General features: G+C 41.6%; 1 protein-coding gene across 2 annotated transcripts in view; it reads right to left on the bottom strand.

Annotated features, from left to right (window-relative positions):
- Positions 1–560: 560 nt before the first annotated feature.
- The window catches only part of VPS13C (vacuolar protein sorting 13 homolog C), a 518,321-nt gene continuing 496,044 nt past the window's right edge, over positions 561–22,837 (bottom strand). For both annotated transcript variants that reach the window (XM_073579421.1, XM_073579422.1), the window contains 4 exons: positions 7,816–7,907; positions 6,585–6,708; positions 4,379–4,468; positions 561–1,066 (listed from right to left, as the gene is read on the bottom strand). In XM_073579421.1, the coding sequence (XP_073435522.1) occupies positions 968–1,066; positions 4,379–4,468; positions 6,585–6,708; positions 7,816–7,907 (405 nt within the window). In that variant the 3' untranslated portion in view covers positions 561–967. The remainder of the gene's footprint in view (positions 1,067–4,378; positions 4,469–6,584; positions 6,709–7,815; positions 7,908–22,837) is intronic.

Here is a 22,837-nt window from a genome sequence, read left to right as displayed (position 1 = left end):
CATCAGGTGTGATTTGACCTCTCATGCAATATAGATTTCAGAAGTTTTAGAGAGTGAATTATTAGTGTGGGTATTATTTGCCGATGAGATAATTACAGTTTATCATCTACCCCTGTACTTTTGATTTATGGGGGAAAAATAATAAAGTGTGGCTACTATAACACACTTGTAGCGACCAGATATTACAGCAGCATAGTGGATGGGATTTCTAGAAATCCCATGTCCACTATGTTGCCAGAGACACCCACGGCTGACCTGTGGAGACGAACATACGCAACAAAAAGAGAAATTTCACCAATAGAATGTATTGGACGTGGTGATTCCGCACGATTCAGTCACCTGTGTTCAATAGACGGCAGCGCTTTGGATGCTGCATGTTTGCTGCGTCCAAAGTGCTGCCACTTCCGGATCGTGTGCACCAGGCCTAAATCTGAGGTCTCCCAATAATTGCAGCCCAGTAGTAAGCGACCTCATACTTGGGATCTCTGAGAATAACAGTTGCCAAGACCCCCAGTGATCTGACTTTCAGGACTAAATTTAGTGAGTGAATCATGGCAGTCTTTAAACAAAATAAGGAGCTGTTTTAATATTGGTGATAATGGTAAAAGTTACAAGTAAACTCATGACAAACAATACATAGTTTTCCTTATTTCAGTAAACAAATGTATTTTTATATAAAGAGCAATAAAGGCAGTGGTTTGTTTCTTACAATCATCATGATCAATATAAATCAGTACAAACACTCAAGTGCAATATTGGAAGCTTAACTTTCCATATGGACATGATATTGATCTTTACCATTACAAAGGAGTCAGGTGTTGACTTCTTAAAGACAAAAACAATTTAGGCTTTTCACCTGTAACATCAATCTAGAGCGAAAGTCCATAGAAAAATATGTGCAGCATCAGGAAAATAGTGCAAAGAGTGTAAAAATAGTAACAGATTGCATACAAAAAGCACAAAGCATTTAGCTGCTATACTTCTTGAGGAACCTCTCCGATTTCTGTCTCACCAAGGTTTGTTGTTGGCGAGTTGTCCGAGCCTCATCAAGGGCTTTCAGAACCTCCTTAGAAAAAAAAAAAGCAAAGGAGCAGTTAGAAATAAAGGCTTAAACCTCAGTTGTTACCAATTTGCAGTTTTATATTGTTCTTTAAGCAATTTATAGAAGACCACTCTGTTCTGCTGACTTATCTATTTTAATAAGTACTTGTATTCCTCATTAAAGGGGATGTGTCCCCTTTCAAAGAACAGGAAGCTAAAAAAATAAAATCTACAAAAAATAACACAAAATCGAAAATCAAATAAGAATTCAAATTACCCTCCTGGAGTGTACTGTTGCTTTTGACCACTGCTCTGATCTTATTTGATCGGTTGCATTGGTGATGTCACAGCGAAGCAACCAATCACTGAGCTCAGAATTTTTGAGCAGTCTAAAAATAGGGTTTTTTTTTTCCTCTCTGGGCCTATTGAGCATTCATTTTGAAAGAGGACAACTCCTTTAAATAAATATGCAGGAGCGCCACTTCTCAGAATTATGCCGAATGATCTGCTTTTCTTACTGGAAATTTAGAAATAAATTGAAAGTTAATTGTTACTGTATTTTGTGAAAAAGCGTACAGAAAATGATAGAGGCAACACCTGTTTGGACAGTACCAAGTGTAGGCACGCACATCCACAACTGCTAACAGCCACTGGTGGATTTATTCTTAAATTTCTAGGATGATAGAGCAACAAAAAATGTTGACTATTTAAATGGAAGCGGTTATGTCTAGAAATGCCATTTAGCTACAGATTATAGGGTTAATCTGCAGGTAAAAAGTGTTAAAATCATGCCTGTCTGCCCTACTTGAGTAGTGGTTACAGGGAAGGAAAGGTACTTATGTACTGCCTGCAGGAGCTCACATCCAGTCATAGGGGTGGAGCAGGGTGCGAATACAGTCACCTCTCACTATATTGGAGGAGCACCCAAACGTACAGTCACTGCTCACTACGAAGTCAGTAACAGCCTCCAGCACCTCCTTATGTCTGGAAGGGAGCAGCCGCAGGGAGGAAGTTAATTTTGTCCCTGCAGCGGCACTTTCAGAAGACCAGGGAGCCATGATTTTAATGCTTGTCACCTGTAGATTAACCTTATATCTGCAAGTAAATTGCATTTCTGGAAATGACAGGCTCCCTTTACATGAGCTGACAGATCCTCTTTACGATGCAGCTTTGTTTTATTTGCCAAAGCGAAAAGTAGATGCAAAAAAAGAAAACAAGTAAAAAGAAAGTCTCAAATTTCTCTTTTTTGAATCCACTATTGAACGTGGCTATAAAACTGCTTGTGCTCATCTAGCCTTTAGCAAGTGCTGAAAGTTATCTAATAATATGTTAATAAAATAATAATAAAAAATGTATTGCATGTTGTAGGACAAACTGGTGAATAAGTGTGGGTAAAATATATGAGTTCTAGAAATTAACTAAACTGCAGATGTAACAAGATTTTAAGCCACCACCGCTGCGTTGTTTTTTTTTATTTTAACACTGGCGTGGTGTCACTCATCTAAGGTTCCTGCTCTCAGTCTTATACTCACTTTCACAGTCTTCATCTGTTATCAGCACTGCTCTTGTCGGTCTCCAGTAATTTGTGACCTGACTGATCTCTCAAGAGTTTGCTGGGCGATCCGAAGTCACTAATGAATGTATTCTATTTTTTGGACTATAAGATGCATTTTATAATAAGGAAAACTCTTGTTAAAAAGTGTTTGCGTCTTATAGTCTGGAGGCAGATTCCTGTGATGGAGGAAAACACTGACACCGGAACCTTCCCGATCGCAGAGAGCTGCTGTCTCTTCTCCTGTCTCATACTGATCTATGTGATCAGTGCAGAGCAGGAGAAAGGTACTGGGACCTGAACAGAGATTGCAGTAGCTGTGCAGCTGCAGAACCTTCTGCAGCAGTAATTAAGGAACTTTCAGGGACTGATCACATGATTTGAAAGGAATTTGAGTTAAAGGGGTATTCTCATCTCCATGATCCTATCCCAACATGTAATAGGTGTAATAATAGTAATAATATTAACAAATATTTGCAAACTGTAAAAGTGCTTCGGAATATGTTAGCGCTATATAAAAATAAAGATTATTATTATGAGAAGATTATTAAATATTTCCAGTTAGCAATGTAGTATAGTTTTTCTCAGTCGATATGTCTCTTTCGTCATGTGCAGGCATGGCAAGACCTTATCCATAGTTATGACCACAGATGTAGTGACAGCTAGTTGCTAATGGTTGTAACATGGATACCTAAGGTCCTACAATGCCGGCACACGGAGATGAGATTACCTCTGGAAGGTCCTGCAAATGCTCAGCTCATGCAGCCTCCATACAAGTCCCGATCAGCAACTGCAGGCGTGTGTGTGCGCAGCGCATGTACAAAGCTGTGTACATCTAAAAGTGCATGTAGTGTACATGTAGCAGAGCTGTGTACATCTATATGGGTGAGTAACAAAGCTGTGTATGTCTATGGGCATGTAGCAGAGCAGTGTGTGTCTATATATGTGTGTGTCTATATGGGCGTGTATCAGAGCTGTGCATGTCCATATGTGCATGCAACACAGCTGTGTATGTACATATATGTGGGTGTCTATATGTGGATGCAGCACAGCTGTGTATGTACATATATGTGGGTGTCTATATGTGGATGCAGCACAGCTGTATCTGCGTCTATATGTGCATATAGTAAGCTGTGAGTATAACACTGCAGAGAGACACTAGCAATAGATTTATTACCTCCCTATACAACCCTAGTACATTAAAATTAGTGATAATGACCCATCCACTATACTCTGCCATGGAAGTTTTAGTTACTAGGATTTTTTTCCCTATTTTTTGCTGTCTAAACTTGGGGTATGTCTTACGGTAAGGTACATCTTAGTCCGAAAAATATGTTAAGTCTATAAGAGCCAGAGCAAAACATATGTAGACTTAAATTGAGAACTTGTGACAGAAAGCTCTGACGTTCAGTCAGTCAGAAATTGCAGTCACAAGATGGTTGCATGGCACTGGAGTAGTCTAGAGAAAGCTAAAGATGGCAGCTGGTGAGTATAATACTAGTCAGCGATCAGTGACACCACTCCAGTGATGAAACAAAACAAAACACTGGAGTGGTGCTTTAATGAAGGTCATACGCTGTACACTAGAATGGTCAGGAAAGTAAATAGAACTAAAAGCTTGCCACAAGTAAAAAGTTTCTGAAGCGACAAAAGATGCGGATGAATAATAATAATAATAATAATAATAATAATAATATTTATTATGATTAATAATAGGAAACAAAAATAATAGTTTTTGGCAATACAGATATCAATATTCTAAAAAAAGTTAGCCAGATATATTACCTGAGCAGAAGAATTGCTTTGGAGAATAACTCTTTTCCTAATTTCAGGACATACATTTTCTTTCTTCTGAAAGACTACAAGACCATGATCCTGCACAGGAAAATACAACAACATGAATAAATTGCCTATTCATGAAGATGCAACACAGTGAAATGAGTAGTTTTTATTATTCTATTATTAAAGTGTTTTCCAGATACATGTGAATACAGTGTAGTTTCAGTTACAAGGCAATAATGTCAGGCCCAAAGGCTCTCACAATTATATTTAATAGCGTATACAAAACTTCTAACTTTCTACAAAAGATAGGATGTCGCAATGATGCAAAATGCCCTAGATGTGGGATTGAAGAGGCACATATGATATGATTTAGGAATGTAGACATATAGGCCCATTTTGGAGTGAGGTCATCTGCTTGATTGAAAGGGTGTATGGAGTGAAATTAACAGATCCCCGTATATGTATACTGGGATTATTTGAAGATGGAGTGGATTCCGCCTTGCCCCTATTCATAGGCATCTCTTGAACCCTATTTCAAGCATGTAAGCTTCTTTCATTTGACTAGTTAGACACACAACCTCCATCTATGAGAGAACTACAACGAAAGATAAATAATATAATTTGGTAGGAAAGGGGAGTCTATCATAAACACAACTCGATTCGCAAATCAGAAATGATACTGAGTCCTTGACTTGATACTCAAGGGCTTCCAATATGTATTCTAATTCAAGATGGAACATCCAACCATGTAACTCCCTAATCTATAGCCCCTTTTCCCCCGGACTAATTTTATACGCCTTTATTCTAGATATGCCACATAAATGAAAATGGTTCTCTCTGGAATGTTGGGATTTGGGTTAAGGAAGAGATCGGGAATTGAAGTTGCGATGTTTTGTCTGTGTTTTAGAATAATGAATTATTATGTCGTACGTATGATTGAAACTAGAACATTTAGAGTTGCCCAATTCTAGAGTTTTCAACGCAACGTGGGTACACAGCCTCAAGCATGTTGGTCATGAATTTTTAAAGCTCCTTTTAAAATGGAACCTGTCAGCAGGTTTTTAGACCCCAACGTCATGTATGTAAAGCATCTGAAAAGCTGATTATATCTATACATTTCTGTCAAAATAGACTTTGGAATTTTATCAGCATCCAGATCCACAACAGCGCAAGTGCATAAATCCCACCCACTGTGATCCTTCCAGCTCAGCACATTCACATAATAAGTATACTGACGTTGGCATTAAAAAGAATTCTCCAAAAGGGATTTGACATCCCATGACTAACTAATTCTTTGCCATTTTTATACTCTACATCAGTAGAATTAATTTGGTCTGCACCATTTCTAATAGGCGGATGTAAGGAATTTATGTGCTCACAATAGTGGAGCTGGTGTTCATTTTGGTGGGGTCGCAGTTGGTATAAAATGGACTGAATCCAACTCCTAAAATATATAATAAATTGGGTATAGTACTTAAATGCAGGACGGGCTGAATATTTTTCCAGAAAAATTTGGGAAAGTTATGAAATGTCCTTTAAATGTTTGATCTGATCCTGATGTAAGGATCTGGGCTTTTAGTTGAGATGAATTCTGCACTTGAGTGTTGTTAAATCTCATGTACATTACTGGTATTGCAATAGGCCTTAATCACATATCCATTTTCAAACATGTATGTGAAAAGTGGTACTGGTGTCATCAGTGTTTGGCTCAGTGTGTCATCAGTGTTTTTCACAAATGAATAAATAAATTACAAAGCTTCTCCTATACTGCAATGCTAAACACAGATGACACAAGGATGACCATTCTTGTGCTGTTTTTCACAGACCCCCAGATTTGATTTGCATTAGCACTTTTCATACGTGATACCAGAGGGAAAAATAAAATGAAAAAAAGTGTTTCATGTGAGTTTGGCACAGACACATGGTCTGTATACAAAAAAAACAAAACAAAAACAAAAAAAACACACGGACAGGTGAATAGTACCATAGATTATAATGGTTAAGTGTTCTATCAGTTAAAAAAAATGGGTTGAACACGTATGTGCAACATGGACGTCTGAATGAGGCCTAATGCTGCAAATTTGTTGCTACAAAACTGTCATGAAAAATCTGCAGGTAATATGCTACGTGCACATTCACACTAAAGAACCAAGAATATTTCCACCAACAGGAAAGATTTTAAAGCTAAAACTTTTAAATTTTCACAAACCTTTACAAACAGATTCAGTGTATTCTCCTCCACGGTCGGTGGTTGCATAAAATCATCAAAGCAGTAATCCCAATCTATACTTCTATGTCCCAAAATCTCCACTTCCTTCACACTCATAATTCTCCTGTTTGTGGAAATAGAACCATGAAAAAAAAAATGTCACACAGTTTTGGTATTAGTAATCATATGTTACACAAGTCCTTCTCTTTCTTGGCTTAGTTTAATCTTATACTGAGTTCAAAAGACAAATGAAAGATATATTTTTGGCCTGGACCTCTCCAGCCATCTCCACTGTTCGCTCTCCGCCGTAAAAGGAGCACCTCCTTTTGCTGATGCCGTATGCTGAAACCCTGGCCTCTTCATGATGTGCAGGTATGTGTGTCATTAGGTTGCAACGAGATAACGAAGCGCACCACAACCTTAAGGTGTGCACTCTAGCCTGGAATCCCCAGCGTAGCGTGAAGATGGCCAAAGATTCAGGGAGCGATGGTGGCAAGAAGAGGCACAGAGAACAGTATGAGGGACAGTGAGAAGCGGAAGGGAAGAGCGGCGAGATTTTTTTTTTCTTCATCATATATGTTTATTATGTTCTCTGCAAATCAAATTTCCTTGAGGAATCTGAGCGATTTGGTGAAGAGTATCATCAGATTCAGTCATCTCTATTGGTTTCTCATGGCAATCACAGTAAATGTCCTCTGTGGTTACGGAATGCTGTTGTGTTTTCTACAGGTGACCTAAAGGATCTGCAGGCTCCTGGTGCAGTAGGTAGTCAGTAGTCTGTGGCTGCCACACTAGAGCCTAGTGGACCACCTCCTACTTGCTGGACTCCTTGGTTCTGGTGACAGAATGCATTTGACATGCCACAGTGATGTCAAATTCTCATGGTCATAGGACATCATAACTCTACTACTACCACAAAATCTAAAAATATTTAGTATTTGCATGCAGTTTAGCAATAGTTGCACTCTACTATCATCTCTATATGGTGTTTTGGGGTCTCTTTAAAGCTGCAAATGATGAAAATGTATACAAGAGCTAACAAAGCAATACAAGTATTGTGCAGTATCTGAGGGTAGCACAAATTTGGGGCACATACAATTACTGAACATAAGGAGTAAAAAAACAGGTTTTCATTTGGTCTAGCGGTATGCTTTCAGCAGTTCTCATCTCCTTCCACGCTAAGCGGTTGAAGATTATCTATTTGATTTAAGAATGATAACAGAACACAAACCTGTTGGTGACCACAAGGTTGACTTTCTTACTTCTACTTAAGCTGCAGCAGTATCTGTAAATTTCTCCATCCATTTTTTTTATATTTGAATTCTACAATATAGAAAACAATAATATCAGTTACATTTCCTGATTTACCCAAGAATAGTATAATATTCAAAACATCTCGCTGGTGCAATTGGAAATTTTTACTTTAAATGTGTTTATTGGGTTTTAACAACATTGATATGAAAACAGAAAATTCCAATGACATTAAAAATTAGCAAAAAAAAAAAAAAGTTGATGGTTGTTACTACCAAGTTATCGTTAAACATTAGGATTTAAGTATAACCAGCTTGATGAGGTATTATATAAGATCGTACATGAACCAAATAACTATGGGTGTGCTAGAGTGATGTAAAGAAGAATGCAGGGCAGAAAGAAAAAGAATGGGAAGGAAAAGCGATTTGTAATTTTAAGGCAAAATGTAACTGCCAACTACACATATAAATAAACATTGTAAAAGGGGCTCTATACTTCTAGCCATACATCTGGAATAAGCAAGAGTCTCTGTGCTGCATCCAATATAGAGTAAAATCTGTGTCCACATAGGAAAAGGGTGGCACGGTGGCTCAGTGGTTAGCACTGCAGCCTTGCAGCACTGGGGTCCTGGTTTCAAATCCCACCAAGGACAACATCTGCACTGAGTTTGCATGTTTCCCCCGTGTTTGTGTGGATTTGTGTGGGCTTCCTCCGGGTTCTCCAGTTTCCTCCTACAATCCAAAGACATGCTGATAGGGAATCTAGATTGTGAGCCCATTCGGGGACAGTGCCAATAATGTCTGTAAAGCGCTGTGGAATTAATGGCGCTATATAAATGAACAAAATAAATAAAATAGGACAGCAATGCTAAAATACTGCTGTTTCTATGCAAATTAAAGTTCAATACATAGATTCAATCTTGCTATCCATTAAAGCGGAAATTTTGCCAGAATTCACAATACAAAACCACATACATTATTAGAAAAAAAATTCTTAGATCTGATAAGGATACTATTAACACTGTCACAGCCCCATGTACAGTGGGGCAAAAAAGTATTTAGTCAGTCAGCAATAGTGCAAGTTCCACCACTTAAAAAGATGAGAGGCGTCTGTAATTTACATCATAGGTAGACCTCAACTATGGGAGACAAACTGAGAAAAAAAATCCAGAAAATCACATTGTCTGTTTTTTTTTTCATCTTATTTGCATATTATGGTGGAAAACCACCATGGTTACTTACCGGTAGCCGGTTTTTCCGGAACCCATGACAGCACCACCTGAGAGAGGGATCCGCCCCGCCAGGACAGGAACCTACTGAGACATAAGGGGCGGCACCTCTCCCCCGCTTCAGTTGGGTTACAGAGCATTGAGAGGACTTCCCGGTTAGTTACATGTTTAATCCAACACCACAACACTCAAAACACCCTACTAATTGTGCACACCCATACAGTGAAAAAGGGGGGGAATGTACGGGTGCTGTCATGGGTTCCGGAAAAACCGGCTACCGGTAAGTAACCATGGTGGTTTTCCCTTCACCCATGACAGCACCACCTGAGAGATTTTTGGAGACTTCGAAACACCTTAGGGAGGGACCACCGCTTGCAGCACCCTTCTACCAAAGGTTAAGTCAGCAGAGGAGGATAGATTTAATCTATAGTGCTTAAAGAAGGTTGAAGGTGAGGCCCAGGTAGCGGCCTTACAAATCTGTTCGATTGATACCTCTGCCTTTTCAGCCCAGGAGGTCGCCACGGCTCTGGTGGAATGAGCCTTGATGCCGTCAGGAATCGGGATACCACTAGCTGAATAGGCTACACTAATGGCTTCCCTAATCCATCTAGCAATAGTCCCTTTTGAAACCCCATAGCCTTTCCTGGCACCCTGAAAGGCTACGAATAGGGACTGTGACCTCCTCCACTGGCTAGTGGCAGATATATATTCTACGAGAGCCCTTTTAACATCCAGACTATGGAATTTTTCCTCCCCCAGATTTTTTGGATTTTCGCAAAAGGATGGAAGGACAATTTCCTGACCCCGATGGAAATCTGATACTACCTTGGGCAGATAACTGGGGTCTGTTCTTAAAACTACCCTATCCTGAAAGACTTGCGTGTAAGGAGGATTTACTGAGAGAGCCTGTAAGTCGCTTATCCTGCGGGCTGATGTGAGGGCTACTAACAGGATTGTTTTTAGGGTCAAGAACTTTAGGGGTAGCTGATGTAATGGCTCATACGGATCTTTTGTAAGGGCTTCTAACACCAGGTTTAAATCCCAGGGGGCTATTCTGGGTATTGGAATAGGCTTAGCTCTATGGCAGGATTTAATAAATCTGGCTATCCACCTATCTGATGCCAGTTTGCAATTGTAGAGCACCCCTAGTGCCAACACCTGAACCTTAAGTGTGTTTACTGCTAACCCCATCTGCAACCCAGATTGTAAGAACTCTAGGATGGCCCTAATCGGGGGTTCTTTTCCTAACGGCTTACCCAAGAACTGTAGGATCTTATCCCATGTTCTGCCGTAGATGTTAGTAGTCACCGGTTTCCTGCTTTTTAGCAGAGTGGCCACCAGCCCAGGGGAGAACCCCCTATCCATTAAAAGCGACCTTTCAAATTCCACGCCGTCAGATGGAATCCTTTGACCTGAGCGTGCAATATTGGACCCTGAGCTAGTAGGTCCGGGATTTCTGGCAGAACCCATGGATCGGAGAGGGACATCTTCCGTAGCAGAGCAAACCAGGGCCTTTTTGGCCAGAATGGAGCTATTAGAATCACCCTGGCTTGATCGTTTCTGATTTTTCTTACCACAGTTGGGATCAGAGCTACTGGGGGGAACGCGTAAGCCAGTCTGAAGTTCCACTGGATGTGCAACGAGTCCACTGCCCATGGATTTTCCCTCGGGTTTAGAGAGCAGAACCTTTCTGTTTGCCTGTTGTGCTTGTTTGCAAAGAGGTCTATCACCGGTTCCCCCCAAAGCTGAATTATCTTTTGAAAAATGGACCGGTTTAGCGCCCATTCTCCTTGCCTCAGGGTATTGCGACTCAGGAAATCTGCCTCTATGTTTTCTGCCCCTTTTATGTGTAGGGCTGTCACAGAGTGTAGGTGTTCCTCTGCACTGCTCAGAATGTCTGTTGCTGCTTCCATTAAGGAGTGTGATTTTGTCCCACCTTGGTGGTTGATGTATGCCACTGCTACCTTGTTGTCTGACATGATGCGTACGTCTCGACCCTGGAGTAGCGGAATGAAGTGGCTTAGGGCCTTGCCCACTGCCCACAGTTCTCTCAGGTTGGAGGATGCCTTCCTTTCTTGAGGTGTCCAGGAACCCTGACCTATGAGGCCCCTTAGGTGTGCCCCCCACCCCGAGGAGCTTGCATCTGTTAAAATTATATCTGTCGCCTGTCTGTCCCATGGTATTCCTAAGGTCAGATTTGTCCCGTTCAACCACCAGTTGAGAGAGTCTCTGGTTTTTGAGGAAAGCTCCAGCTTCCCTTCCAAACGCCCTCTTAGCGATCTTTGTGCTCTTAGTATCTCCCCCTGGAGTTGCCGGGTGTGAAACTGAGCCCACCTGACCGCCGGAATACAGGATGTTAGGGTACCTAGTAGGGACATTGCTTTTCTTAATGTCATACATGGTTGGTTTCGGCCCGCCAAGGCCAGATTTTGTACCTTCTCTATCTTGGACTCTGGGAGCAGACACTCTTGCCTTTCTGAGTCCAGTATAAATCCTAGGAAGGTCTGTTTCTTTAGGGGTTGTAATTTTGATTTTTTGAAATTGACTATCCACCCTAATTCTTGCAAGGTGTTGATCACCTGAGTCAACTGTGCTGTACAGTGGTCCTCTGAACTGCCCACTATAAGAAAATCGTCCAGGTATGGTATTATGACCGTATCGTGAATCCGGAGAAAGGCTGTCACTTCCGCTATGACCTTGGTGAAGACCCTCGGGGCTATGGATATGCCAAACGGAAGAGCCCTGAACTGAAAGTGCCTTAGTGTGCCCTGAATATAAAGCGCTACCCTCAGGTATTTCTGGTAATCTGGATGGATAGGGATGTGATAATACGCATCCTTTAAATCGACTACGGCCATGAAGCAATCTTGATGTAGCAGCTTCACTGCCGTAGTCACTGATTCCATCTTGAAGGTCGGGTTCCTTATCCAAAGATTGAGGCGTCTGAGGTTTATGATTGTCCTGAACGACTGATCCGGTTTTTTTATTAGAAAAAGGGGTGAATAAAACCCCTTTCCTTCCTGTAAGCGTGGCACCTCGGACAGTACCCGCTTGTCTATCAGGCTCAGGATTTCTGTTTCTAAGGCCAGTTGTTCTTCGGTCATCTTCCTGATAGGTGTGATGACGACCACGGGTTTTGGCTGACGAATAAAGGGGATTTTCAGGCCTTCTTTTAGGATGCTCAGAATCCAGGTATTGGAGGAGATCTTTTCCCAGGCCTGGAAAAAGAGTGCCAATCTCCCTCCTACTGGAATACCGGCGTCATTGTGGTGACTTTTTTGAGGTGGAGGCCTTAGGGAGGGACCACCCGACCTTTTGGAAGATCTGGACACCGCTGCATCTATTTTTGGGACTTTGTCCCATACCTCCGTATCCTTGTATTCAAAGGGGTATCGTCTCTTAGAGGCGGATGGAAGGGCCCCCGATTTTTCAGGCTTTTTCCACTCCTTCTCAATAAGCGCCTGGATTTTCGCGTTTACTGGAAAGGTTCGTTTTTTCCTCTCCTGAAGCCCCCCAAACATGACGTCCTCTAGGGTTTTAGCCGCCCTTTCTTCCTGTAGGCCCATTGTGGTTCTAATGGCCTTTAGGAGGGCATCTGTATCTTCTACAGGGAAACATGGCTTACCCCCTGTGTCACTATCTGAGGAGTCTGAGGAGGATGATTTTTCCGCCTGAGATGATACTGACGCGGAATCTGAGGGGGAACTAGGGAAATCCTTCTTGCTTTTTTTCCCTTTTTTCAATAAGGACTTAATTGAGCCTTCCATTTCTGACCTGAGGGCAGATATTAGATTGGCTGCGAAACTAGGCGCTTCCTCCGCCATAGTCCGCTGAATGCACGAAGCACAGAGATCTTTTTGCCAGTCTCTTGCTAGGGGAGATTTACATATAGCACAATCCCTATTGTTCTTCTTGCTTCCCGCTTTTCTGGGCCTTTCCTACAGGGTGAAGCATACAATAGAAAACCCCTATTAATATACTGTTAACATTCACGAAGATCACTCACCACCCGTAATCAAGGGTACCGGACTTGGAGGCTGCATCGGAGCACCTGACCCGCGCTCTTTGGACCTTGAGGAGTGCCCCGACCTGCGGCTGGGGCGACTGCTGCATGAATGGCTTCCATGCTTCCTGCCAGAGGGCTGTGAGGGAGGCAGGGACGCTGAACGTTCCTGCTCGGACTCCATTTTGCACCGCCGATCTACAGCTGTCTTCCTCCTTTTAAATTGCATGCCTCCGCCTGGTGAGCGTCTTCCTCCCCTCCCCCCTGCGACCGCCGGCTCAGCGCTTCAGAAGCCGGCCGGCGTCGCACCCAGCGCCATTACACCGTCGCCTTCTGCTGACGTCAGCCGGCGCACCCAGCATTCCAAGCGCCGCTGACGTCAGCGGCCGGAAGACGCCAGCGTCTCTCCCCTACCACGGGGATCGAGATGCGGCGTGCGCGAGGGGAGGGCGGCGCGGTGGGGGCTTCCCGGAGCCACCGGAATCCCATCCACGCCCGCACGAACCCGGAGCCCCAGGGACCCCGGGGACTGCGCTTCCAGGACCCGACGGCCGGCGCTACAGGTAAGCTACCTGTTCTTCCCGCGCCGGGACGGGCCTGGGTCTTATCTTTTTCTTCGCCCATGACAGGCACCGCCACAGTGGGATTCCTTCCAGGACAGGAACCCAACTGAAGCGGGGGAGAGGTGCCGCCCCTTATGTCTCAGTAGGTTCCTGTCCTGGCGGGGCAGATCCCTCTCTCAGGTGGTGCTGTCATGGGTGAAGGGAAAATAAGTATTTGGTCAGAAACAAAATTTCATCTCAATACTTTGTGATATATCCTTTGTTGGCAATGACAGAGGTCAAACGTTTTCTGTAAGTCTTCACAAGGTTGCCACACACTGTTGTTGGTATGTTGGCCCATTCCTCCATGCAGATCTCCTCTAGAGCAGTGATGTTTTTGGCTTTTCGCTTGGCAACACGGACTTTCAACTCCCTCCAAAGGTTTTCTATAGGGTTGAGATCTGGAGACTGGCTAGGCCACTCCAGGACCTTGAAATGCTTCTTACGAAGCCACTCCTTCGTTGCCCTGGCGGTGTGCTTTGGATCATTGTCATGTTGAAAGACCCAGCCACGTTTCATATTCAATGCCCTTGCTGATGGAAGGAGGTTTGCACTCAAAATCTCACGATACATGGCCCCATACATTCTTTCATGTACCCGGATCAGTCGTCCTGGCCCCTTTGCAGAGAAACAGCCCCAAAGCATGATGTTTCCACCACCATGCTTTACAGTAGGTATGGTGTTTGATGGATGCAACTCAGTATTCTTTTTCCTCCAAACACGACAAGTTGTGTTTCTACCAAACAGTTCCAGTTTGGTTTCATCAGACCATAGGACATTCTCCCAAAACTCCTCTGGATCATCCAAATGCTCTCTAGCAAACTTCAGACGGGCCCGGACATGTACAGGCTTAAGCAGTGGGACACGTCTGGCACTGCAGGATCTGAGTCCATGGTGGCGTAGTGTGCTACTTATGGTAGGCCTTGTTACATTGGTCCCAGCTCTCTGCAGTTCATTCACTAGGTCCCCCCGCGTGGTTCTGGGATTTTTGCTCACCGTTCTTGTGATCATTCTGACCCCACGGGGTGGGATTTTGCGTGGAGCACCAGGTCGAGGGAGATTATCAGTGGTCTTGTATGTCTTCCATTTTCTAATTATTGCTCCCACAGTTGATTTCTTCACTCCAAGCTGGTTGGCTATTGCAGATTCAGTCTTCCCAGCCTGGTGCAGGGCTACAATTTTGTTTCTGGTGTCCTTTGACAGCTCTTTGGTCTTCACCATAGTGGAGTTTGGAGTCAGACTGTTTGAGGGTGTGCACAGGTGTCTTTTTATACTGATAACTTTAAACAGGTGCCATTACTACAGGTAATGAGTGGAGGAAAGAGGAGACTCTTAAAGAAGACGTTACAGGTCTGTGAGAGCCAGAAATCTTGATTGCTTGTTTCTGACCAAATACTTATTTTCCACCATAATATGCAAATAAAATGAAAAAAAAACAGACAATGTGATTTTCTGGATTTTTTTTTCTCAGTTTGTCTCCCATAGTTGAGGTCTACCTATGATGTAAATTACAGATGCCTCTCATCTTTTTAAGTGGTGGAACTTGCACTATTGCTGACTGACTAAATACTTTTTTGCCCCACTGTATATAGCCTGGGGAGAAGGAGGTTTAATTGCATGATTTGTATAAAAATTTAATTTTGAATGACAAATGTTAAAAATAATAAAAATTCAAGCCAGGAGGACAAACGAAGTACGCTGACACGAAGTACATTGATTCAACATAAACATATACAAGATAAATGAGTTTTCTGGGGACATACTACATTATATATCTCAAAATAATCTGAGTTGAGGTAGATACATCAAATCCTCTGGGGGACATTAATCAGAATGAGACAGATACATCATATAGCTTATGGGGAATGTTAATGAATCAGGATAAGACTGGGTTATCCATGGCAATATTTAATGTACTAAAGTGCTGAGAAGTGCTGGCGAGGGTACAAAATTTAAGCCTGGGTAAGACAGTCTCAATAGATTCTATGTCAACTCACATTATTTCTCTTAGGAATAAAATCTTTGGATTTAAGTGCGCTGCCAGACAAATATTATATGTCATCCCCTGAGGAAGAAGTATGGACTTCGAAACGCGTTGGGAATAAAAGAGATTAATTCATCTACATGATTGGAATCTGAATATTTGTCTGGCAGTGCACTTAAATCCAAAGATTTTATTCCTAAGAGTTCTATGTGTCGGTCACTGGCGGACTGTTGGATGTGCAGCAGGCTGACAAACTAATCCTACATGCTTTGCTCTCTCCTGGAAAGGGTGAGTATATTTCTTTATTAAACCCTATAAGTTACCCGGATAAGACCCTATTGCGCTCTTGTTTTACCTATAGCTTGGACAAACTCACATTATTTGGTATGTTAATTCAGTGGGAAAATAGATGACATGAAGCACCAGAAAAAAAAATCATGGAAAAGAGAAGACACTGGGGAAAGAGGTGTTAGCCAAAACCACATGTAGAAAATACTTACAAAGTTACTCGTGCCTTTCTTATGGGGTGGTAGTGTGCTGCACAAATCAGCATACTACTTTTGTCCTTCTGGCTTGAATTTTTATTATCATTTTTAACATTTATCATTAAAAATTAAATTTTTGTAAACGAATCATGCAATTGAACCTCCTTCTCCCCAGGCTATATACCTGGGTGGGTTTAAATATCTGATAAGGATAGTGTATTTACTTTAAACATTAATGTCAGAAAAAGACACACAATACTTTATAAAAATCTAACTTGATCTCCACCCACCTAACCTCATTTATATTGCCTCAGTGTCCATCCTCCATGCTGAGATCTCAAAAGGCTCAGTACAATCTGAAGCACACAGTTAGTTTAAGTGGGAAGAGACTGAGTATACTTGGACTTGAGATATTTTATCCTAAAGCTGAGCTCATAAAGTTCTAATTTTATTATCAGGGTTATACATGTCTTACCTTGACCCAACTTTTATATGTCTTCACTCTTGTTTACCTATTTGGCCCTTATTGGACTTCTACATATACATGGAGTATTCTCATCTAGTGTGTTCATGCTCTCCATAGAAACTGATTTTGATAATTCCTTACTTTTAATAAAATGTATTCTAAAACAATATTTACATTTAAAATATATTATTCTATACCAGTAAAGTTTGCTAAAAAAGATAGATACACTTGTATAGTAGATAAACCCATAAAATATCGCAAACAACTAAAACAGTGCTAAAAGTGTTGAGAGAGATTTTTACCCCACAAACCAATAATACAATTGCTCTGCCCTTTAAAACATAAGCTATTCGGTCTCTTTATGACCAAAAGCAGTGGTCCAGCTATGAGAAATCACATTCTGAAGTTGTGTCTGGAAGCGCATTGGGGCATAATGAGGCACTTAGTTTCTCAGCCTCATGCTGTATTTCCTACATAGCAGCACAATCCCCTGGCTGATTGACAGGTTAGTGACCATGCACGAGAGCAAACTACCTGTTGATCAGCCAGGGTAGCATGTAACTAGGTAGCAAATACAGCTTGATGCTGAGAAACTAGAAGTGCATCATCACGCCCCGATGCACCTTCAGATATAACTTCAAAATGACATTTTTCCTCGCTGAAGCAACACTTTGGAACCATAAAGGGATCAACTGGCTTACCCATTAAAGAGCTACATAGCCATATACCATGTATACTCGAGTATATGCCGACCCGAGTATAAGCCAAGGCACCTAATTTGGCAACGAAAAACTGGGAAAACGTATTGACTCAAGTATAAGCCGGGTATGCATTGTCCCCTCATCCCTATCCTGGTATGCATGGCTCCTTATCCCCATCCTTGTATGCATGGCTCCTCATCCCTATCCTTGTATGCATGGCTCCTCATCCCTGAGCTGGTATGCATGGCTTCTTATCCCCATCCTTCTATGCACTGCTCCTCATCCCTATCCCTGTATGCATGGCTCCTTATCCCCATCCTTGTATGCATGGCTCCTCATCCCTATCCTGGTATGCATGGCTCCTTATCCCCATCCTTGTATGCATGGCTCCTCATCCCTATCCTTGTATGCATGGCTCCTCATCCCTGAGCTGGTATGCATGGCTCCTTATCCCCGTCCTTGTCTGCCTGGCTCCTCATCCCTGTCTTGGTTTGCATGGCTCCTCCTCCCTTTTCTTTGTATGCATGGCTCTTCATCCCTATTCTGATATGCATGGTTCCTCATCCCTATCCTTGAATGCATGGCCTCCCATGAGTAAAGAATAAAAAAAACAAAAAAAACTCCTACTTACTTTCCTTGCGTGTTCTCGCAGCATCTTGTTGCTTCGGCTTCCAGCAGCTTCTGCTACTCGGATCACGTGACCCCGCTCATTAAGGTAATGAATATTCACCTCTCTCCACTGTGCCGGGACACGTGATCGCTCAGCCACAGGAGCTGCTGGCATCGAAACAAAATGCTGGAGGGCACGCAGGGAAGGAAAGTAGTTTTTTTTTTTTTTTTAAATCCGGCGGCTGCGTCTGTGCGCACTATAAGAGAAATGAATATTCATTGCCAGTGCAGTGAATATTCATTTCTCTTTAGCAGTGGGCACAGTTACAGCCACAGCCGCCAGCTCCTGCTTCCTGTGACCCGCTGCTCCACCGCTCCCCCTCCACCGCTCCCCCTCCAATTTCTGGGACAATGACTCATGTATAAGCCGAGAGGGTGTTTTCAGCACAAAAAAAATGCTGAAAAACTTGGCTTATACACGAGTATATACACTTAATGATTTTGGGGAGGGTAGGGGTAAAGTTTTTTGGCAGATTTGCAATGTCAAATTACGTAGATTTTACATTTAAGTAACCTGTTTTTCTAGACATGAAACTGAATACTGGTCATGCACGATGTCCTAAAGGCTAACAAAATAAACCATAAAAAGTAAAAGTTTAGAAATTTTGTTTATTGCTCCATTGAGAGACATAAGACAAATTTCTTATTTCAGTATTACCATAAACACATAGGATTACAATTCACAGATACAGAAAAAGATACTTATACTCACAACAGAAGTCAACTTGCATTTATACGTTTATGACCATTTAAAAAGATTACCGTAATGGTAATTGGTCCTTTATTTCCCTGTATTTATCCATAAATTAGTTTCCAAGCAAGTTAATGGAATAACAAATGTGAAGATTGAACATTTTCAATAAGGCTACCATTAAAAAATAAATAAAAAATTACATTTGAGCAATTGATAAGGAGAATGTGATGATGCAGAGAATGTGTCAGCAGATTCACGCTGTCCAAAAAGAGGGCAGCATGAAATATCGGCAATCTTACTCATTACAACTAGGTTCATTTTATAATAAACTAGATCAGGAGTCACATGTCTGCTGAGCAACTATCTGACTTCCTGCTCCCTGGCTTGATTGACAGTTCTCTTGATTTTTGCTTACAGACTCCTGCCAATCAAGAAAAGTGGGGTGATGACCTATTTTTTTATATATAAATTTTTTTGAAGAGCCACAGCAGTCCAGAGGAAAATATAGTTCACTATACTGTGCTTAATGTTGCCAGGCAATGTTAACAGGATCTCTTTATTTACAGAGAGTAATTGCATTGTAAGGAGTTCTCACAGGTCATTTTCTTTAATTCTCAAAAACTACACTTATAAAAGATCATCAAGACAATTTTTAATATCAATATACTATTGATTATTTATTGTGCTTCAGTGCAGAAACGGCAGTAGTGAAGTCTAATATATTATTTCTTTACTAGAGTGCACTGTAATCTACTAGATAGAGGTTACAAAGGCAAATGTGGTCAAGGCCTTATATATTGTACGTGCTTTATTATTATTATATGACATTTCTCCCGTCCACTCCCTTCACATTTTGAAGAGATACTATAATGAATATATATATATATTTTTTTTTTTTTTTTTACACAATTTTCTCATATACTGTGTGTTTTGGTTTCTCATCATTTTCAAGATTTTAGTTTGGCTTCAATCAAAAACACTCCGGATTATATGCAGAAGCAAACCTGTACATAGCTACTACTGCTCTCAACTGGAGAGAGAATTCAATTGTATCCAGCCAAGTCAATGCTTTATAAACTATAGTAGTGTAAATATATGTGCAGCAGCTTAGTTTAATATACCGTATGGGTTTTTCATCCAGTCATTGAGATATTACCAAAACCTGTGAATACACTGTATCAGTCTAGATTCCCGGCTGTTTAGCACAGACTCAGAGCAATGGCTAGAGGTAATGCAATTTTATGTGCCTTCCTGCTGAGTAATTTATTCCATCAATCTAGAGTCCAGGATGGCTAGCTCCCAGAATCTCGCCTAAAGGGAAAACAATTATATAAACTTCTCAGCCGACAGCAGGACAAGTTATGTACAGTTTTGCTACCATTGAATATAAAGAACAGTATGCTTTTTCACTGATCACAAACACATGTCTTTGTAAATTGTAGAACTTTAATGTAACTGCCATTATCACCTTTTAAAGGGTACATATTTTAAAAGGCTGACCCAGTGTCTGGTGCGGAGACTACTGCCCCCCTATATTAGTAATCTATAGAAGTGCTCATATGAGCACTGTGTTTCTCTTTTTCTGCTTATCTCTGCTTGGCTCTTGTGACCGAGTAGAGCAGGCCGTGTATGGATTCATAGAAAGTTTACAGAGCTTGTCAAAAGCAAAGGGGCACATCACTGAGCTTATCAGAAGCAAAGGGGCACATCACTGAGCTTATCAGAAGCAAAGGGGCACATCACTGAGCTTATCAGAAGCAAAAGGGGCACATCACTGAGCTTATCAGAAGCAAAAGGGGCACATCACTGAGCTTATCAGAAGCAAAGGGGCACATCACTGAGCTTATCAGAAGCAAAGGGGCACATCACTGAGCTTATCAGAAGCAAAGGGGCACATCACTGAGCTTATCAGAAGCAAAGGGGCACATCACTGAGCTTATCAGAAGCAAAAGGGGCACATCATTGAGCTTATCAGAAGCAAAGGGGCACATCACTGAGCTTATCAGAAGCAAAGGGGCACATCACTGAGCTTATCAGAAGCAAAAGGGGCACATCACTGAGCTTATCAGAAGCAAAGGGGCACATCACTGAGCTTATCAGAAGCAAAAGGGGCACATCACTGAGCTTATCAGAAGCAAAGGGGCACATCACTGAGCTTATCAGAAGCAAAGGGGCACTTCACTGAGCTTATCAGAAGCAAAAGGGGCACATCACTGAGCTTATCAGAAGCAAAAGGGGCACATCACTGAGCTTACCAGAAGCAAAGGGGCACATCACTGAGCTTATCAGAAGCAAAGGGGCACATCACTGAGCTTATCAGAAGCAAAGGGGCACATCACTGAGCTTATCAGAAGCAAAGGGGCGCATCACTGAGCTTATCAGAAGCAAAGGGGCGCATCACTGAGCTTATCAAAAGCAAAGGGGCACATCACTGAGCTTATCAGAAGCAAAAGGGGCACATCACTGAGCTTATCAGAAGCAAAAGGGGCACATCACTGAGCTTATCAGAAGCAAAAGGGGCACATCACTGAGCTTATCAGAAGCAAAGGGGCACAATACTGAGCTTATCAGAAGCAAAGGGGCACATCACTGAGCTTATCAGAAGCAAAGGGGCACATCACTGGGCTTATCAGAAGCAAAGTGGCACATCACTGAGCTTATCAAAAGCAAAGGGGCACATCACTGAGCTTATCAGAAGTGAGGGGCCACAACACTGAGATTAGAGCTTTTGCACCTTACTTACAGTGATTATTGGGGTTCTCACAAATCAAAATTGCTTATAGAGCAAACTTTTTTTTTTTTTTTTTTAAAGTTGATCGGCAGCCTTGTAGGACACTGGTTCCCAAGTTTAGCAAAATAAAGCAAGTATATGATCATTTTACCAATGAATTTTAGTTTAAAAAATTATTTCAATTGATTCACTATCAACAAAAAGCAAAGACAGATAATAGATGCTGAGAAAAAAAAAAACAGCAAAAGAGGAGCCCAGATCTATCCAAAAAAAAACCAAAAGTGACTGTCATGTCTCTCACTGTGAGCTGTGGAACTCATTAAAGGGGTCATCTTTCATTTTAGAATGATGGCTAATCCTTAGGATGAGCTATTAGAAAACGTGGAGCTTGCACAATCGTTGCAGCCTCAAAAAGCTGATCAGAAGTGCTGCCAATAGTTGGACCCTCGCAATCTTATACTGATGGCTTATCTTTAGGATAAGCTATCAATTTTAAAAAAACTCAATTAACCCTTTGAGTCAAAAGGTAACTTGCAATTTGGAGCCTGTAGCTGCTTTTGGGGTGGCAGTGGCTGTTGTGCCACTGTTATGTTTTCCCCTGATCAGGAGGATTTCTAACAGAACAGGAAAGCTTAAAAAGGTATACAATTGTGCTTTCAAACGCTATATTTGTGGCTACTTCAAGAAAAAAAAAACAACTGTAGCATTTCCAGCTCAATAACCATTTTACCAACCTTTACATATGTTTAGGCAGTTTTTGAGCTTAAGAATAAAAGTAGGTTTAAGATGGATGGCCAGGCTTCTTTCAGTTTAAACACAACAGGCACTTTCTTGATTTAATTTACAAAACGCACAGAATATTGGACAGACTTTTCCAACGCTTATCCTAAGAAGGTAGGTTTAAATGATGACTTACAAAAGTATATTTAACCATGCACTAATAGGTTTCTACATGTTAAACAGGATTTTGATGGTAACATTATGACTTGATCTATTGGTGATGAAGGTTTGGGAAGGAGGTAGTAAAACTATGCCGAATATGCACATTTCTCCTCTCTTGGAAATGAACAGTAGTATATAATTTGGTGGACATGCAAGCTGGAATCCAGTAACAAGTTAAATAATGTCAAAAACCCACGACACAAAATTACATTGTATGGTGCTTCTGTAAACAGATTCTTCACACAGAGGATCAACATACACGTATTTGAGCAAGGTCGCCATAACTTTCATATTAGCCATTGGCAATTAGGAGAAAATATTTTCCTTTTGAGGATGGCAGCAACAACTCCCCTCTGAATATGTTAAATGGGGGAATGCCTCTTACACAGTTTCTTTGGGGATATAACAGGTAATTCACACTTCAATTTTTCTTAGAACGGACATTTACGTTTGTCGCATACAATCACAACGCCACATGAACTACTGCTCAATACTAA

This window comes from Dendrobates tinctorius, unplaced genomic scaffold (genome assembly GCF_039654945.1).
Source record: "Dendrobates tinctorius isolate UK_male_01 unplaced genomic scaffold, ASM3965494v1 ptg000062l, whole genome shotgun sequence".
In the NCBI taxonomy this organism is placed as follows: Eukaryota; Metazoa; Chordata; class Amphibia; order Anura; family Dendrobatidae; genus Dendrobates; species Dendrobates tinctorius.
Note: the sequence above shows the minus strand (reverse complement) of the source record. Positions and strands in the feature narration are given on the sequence as shown.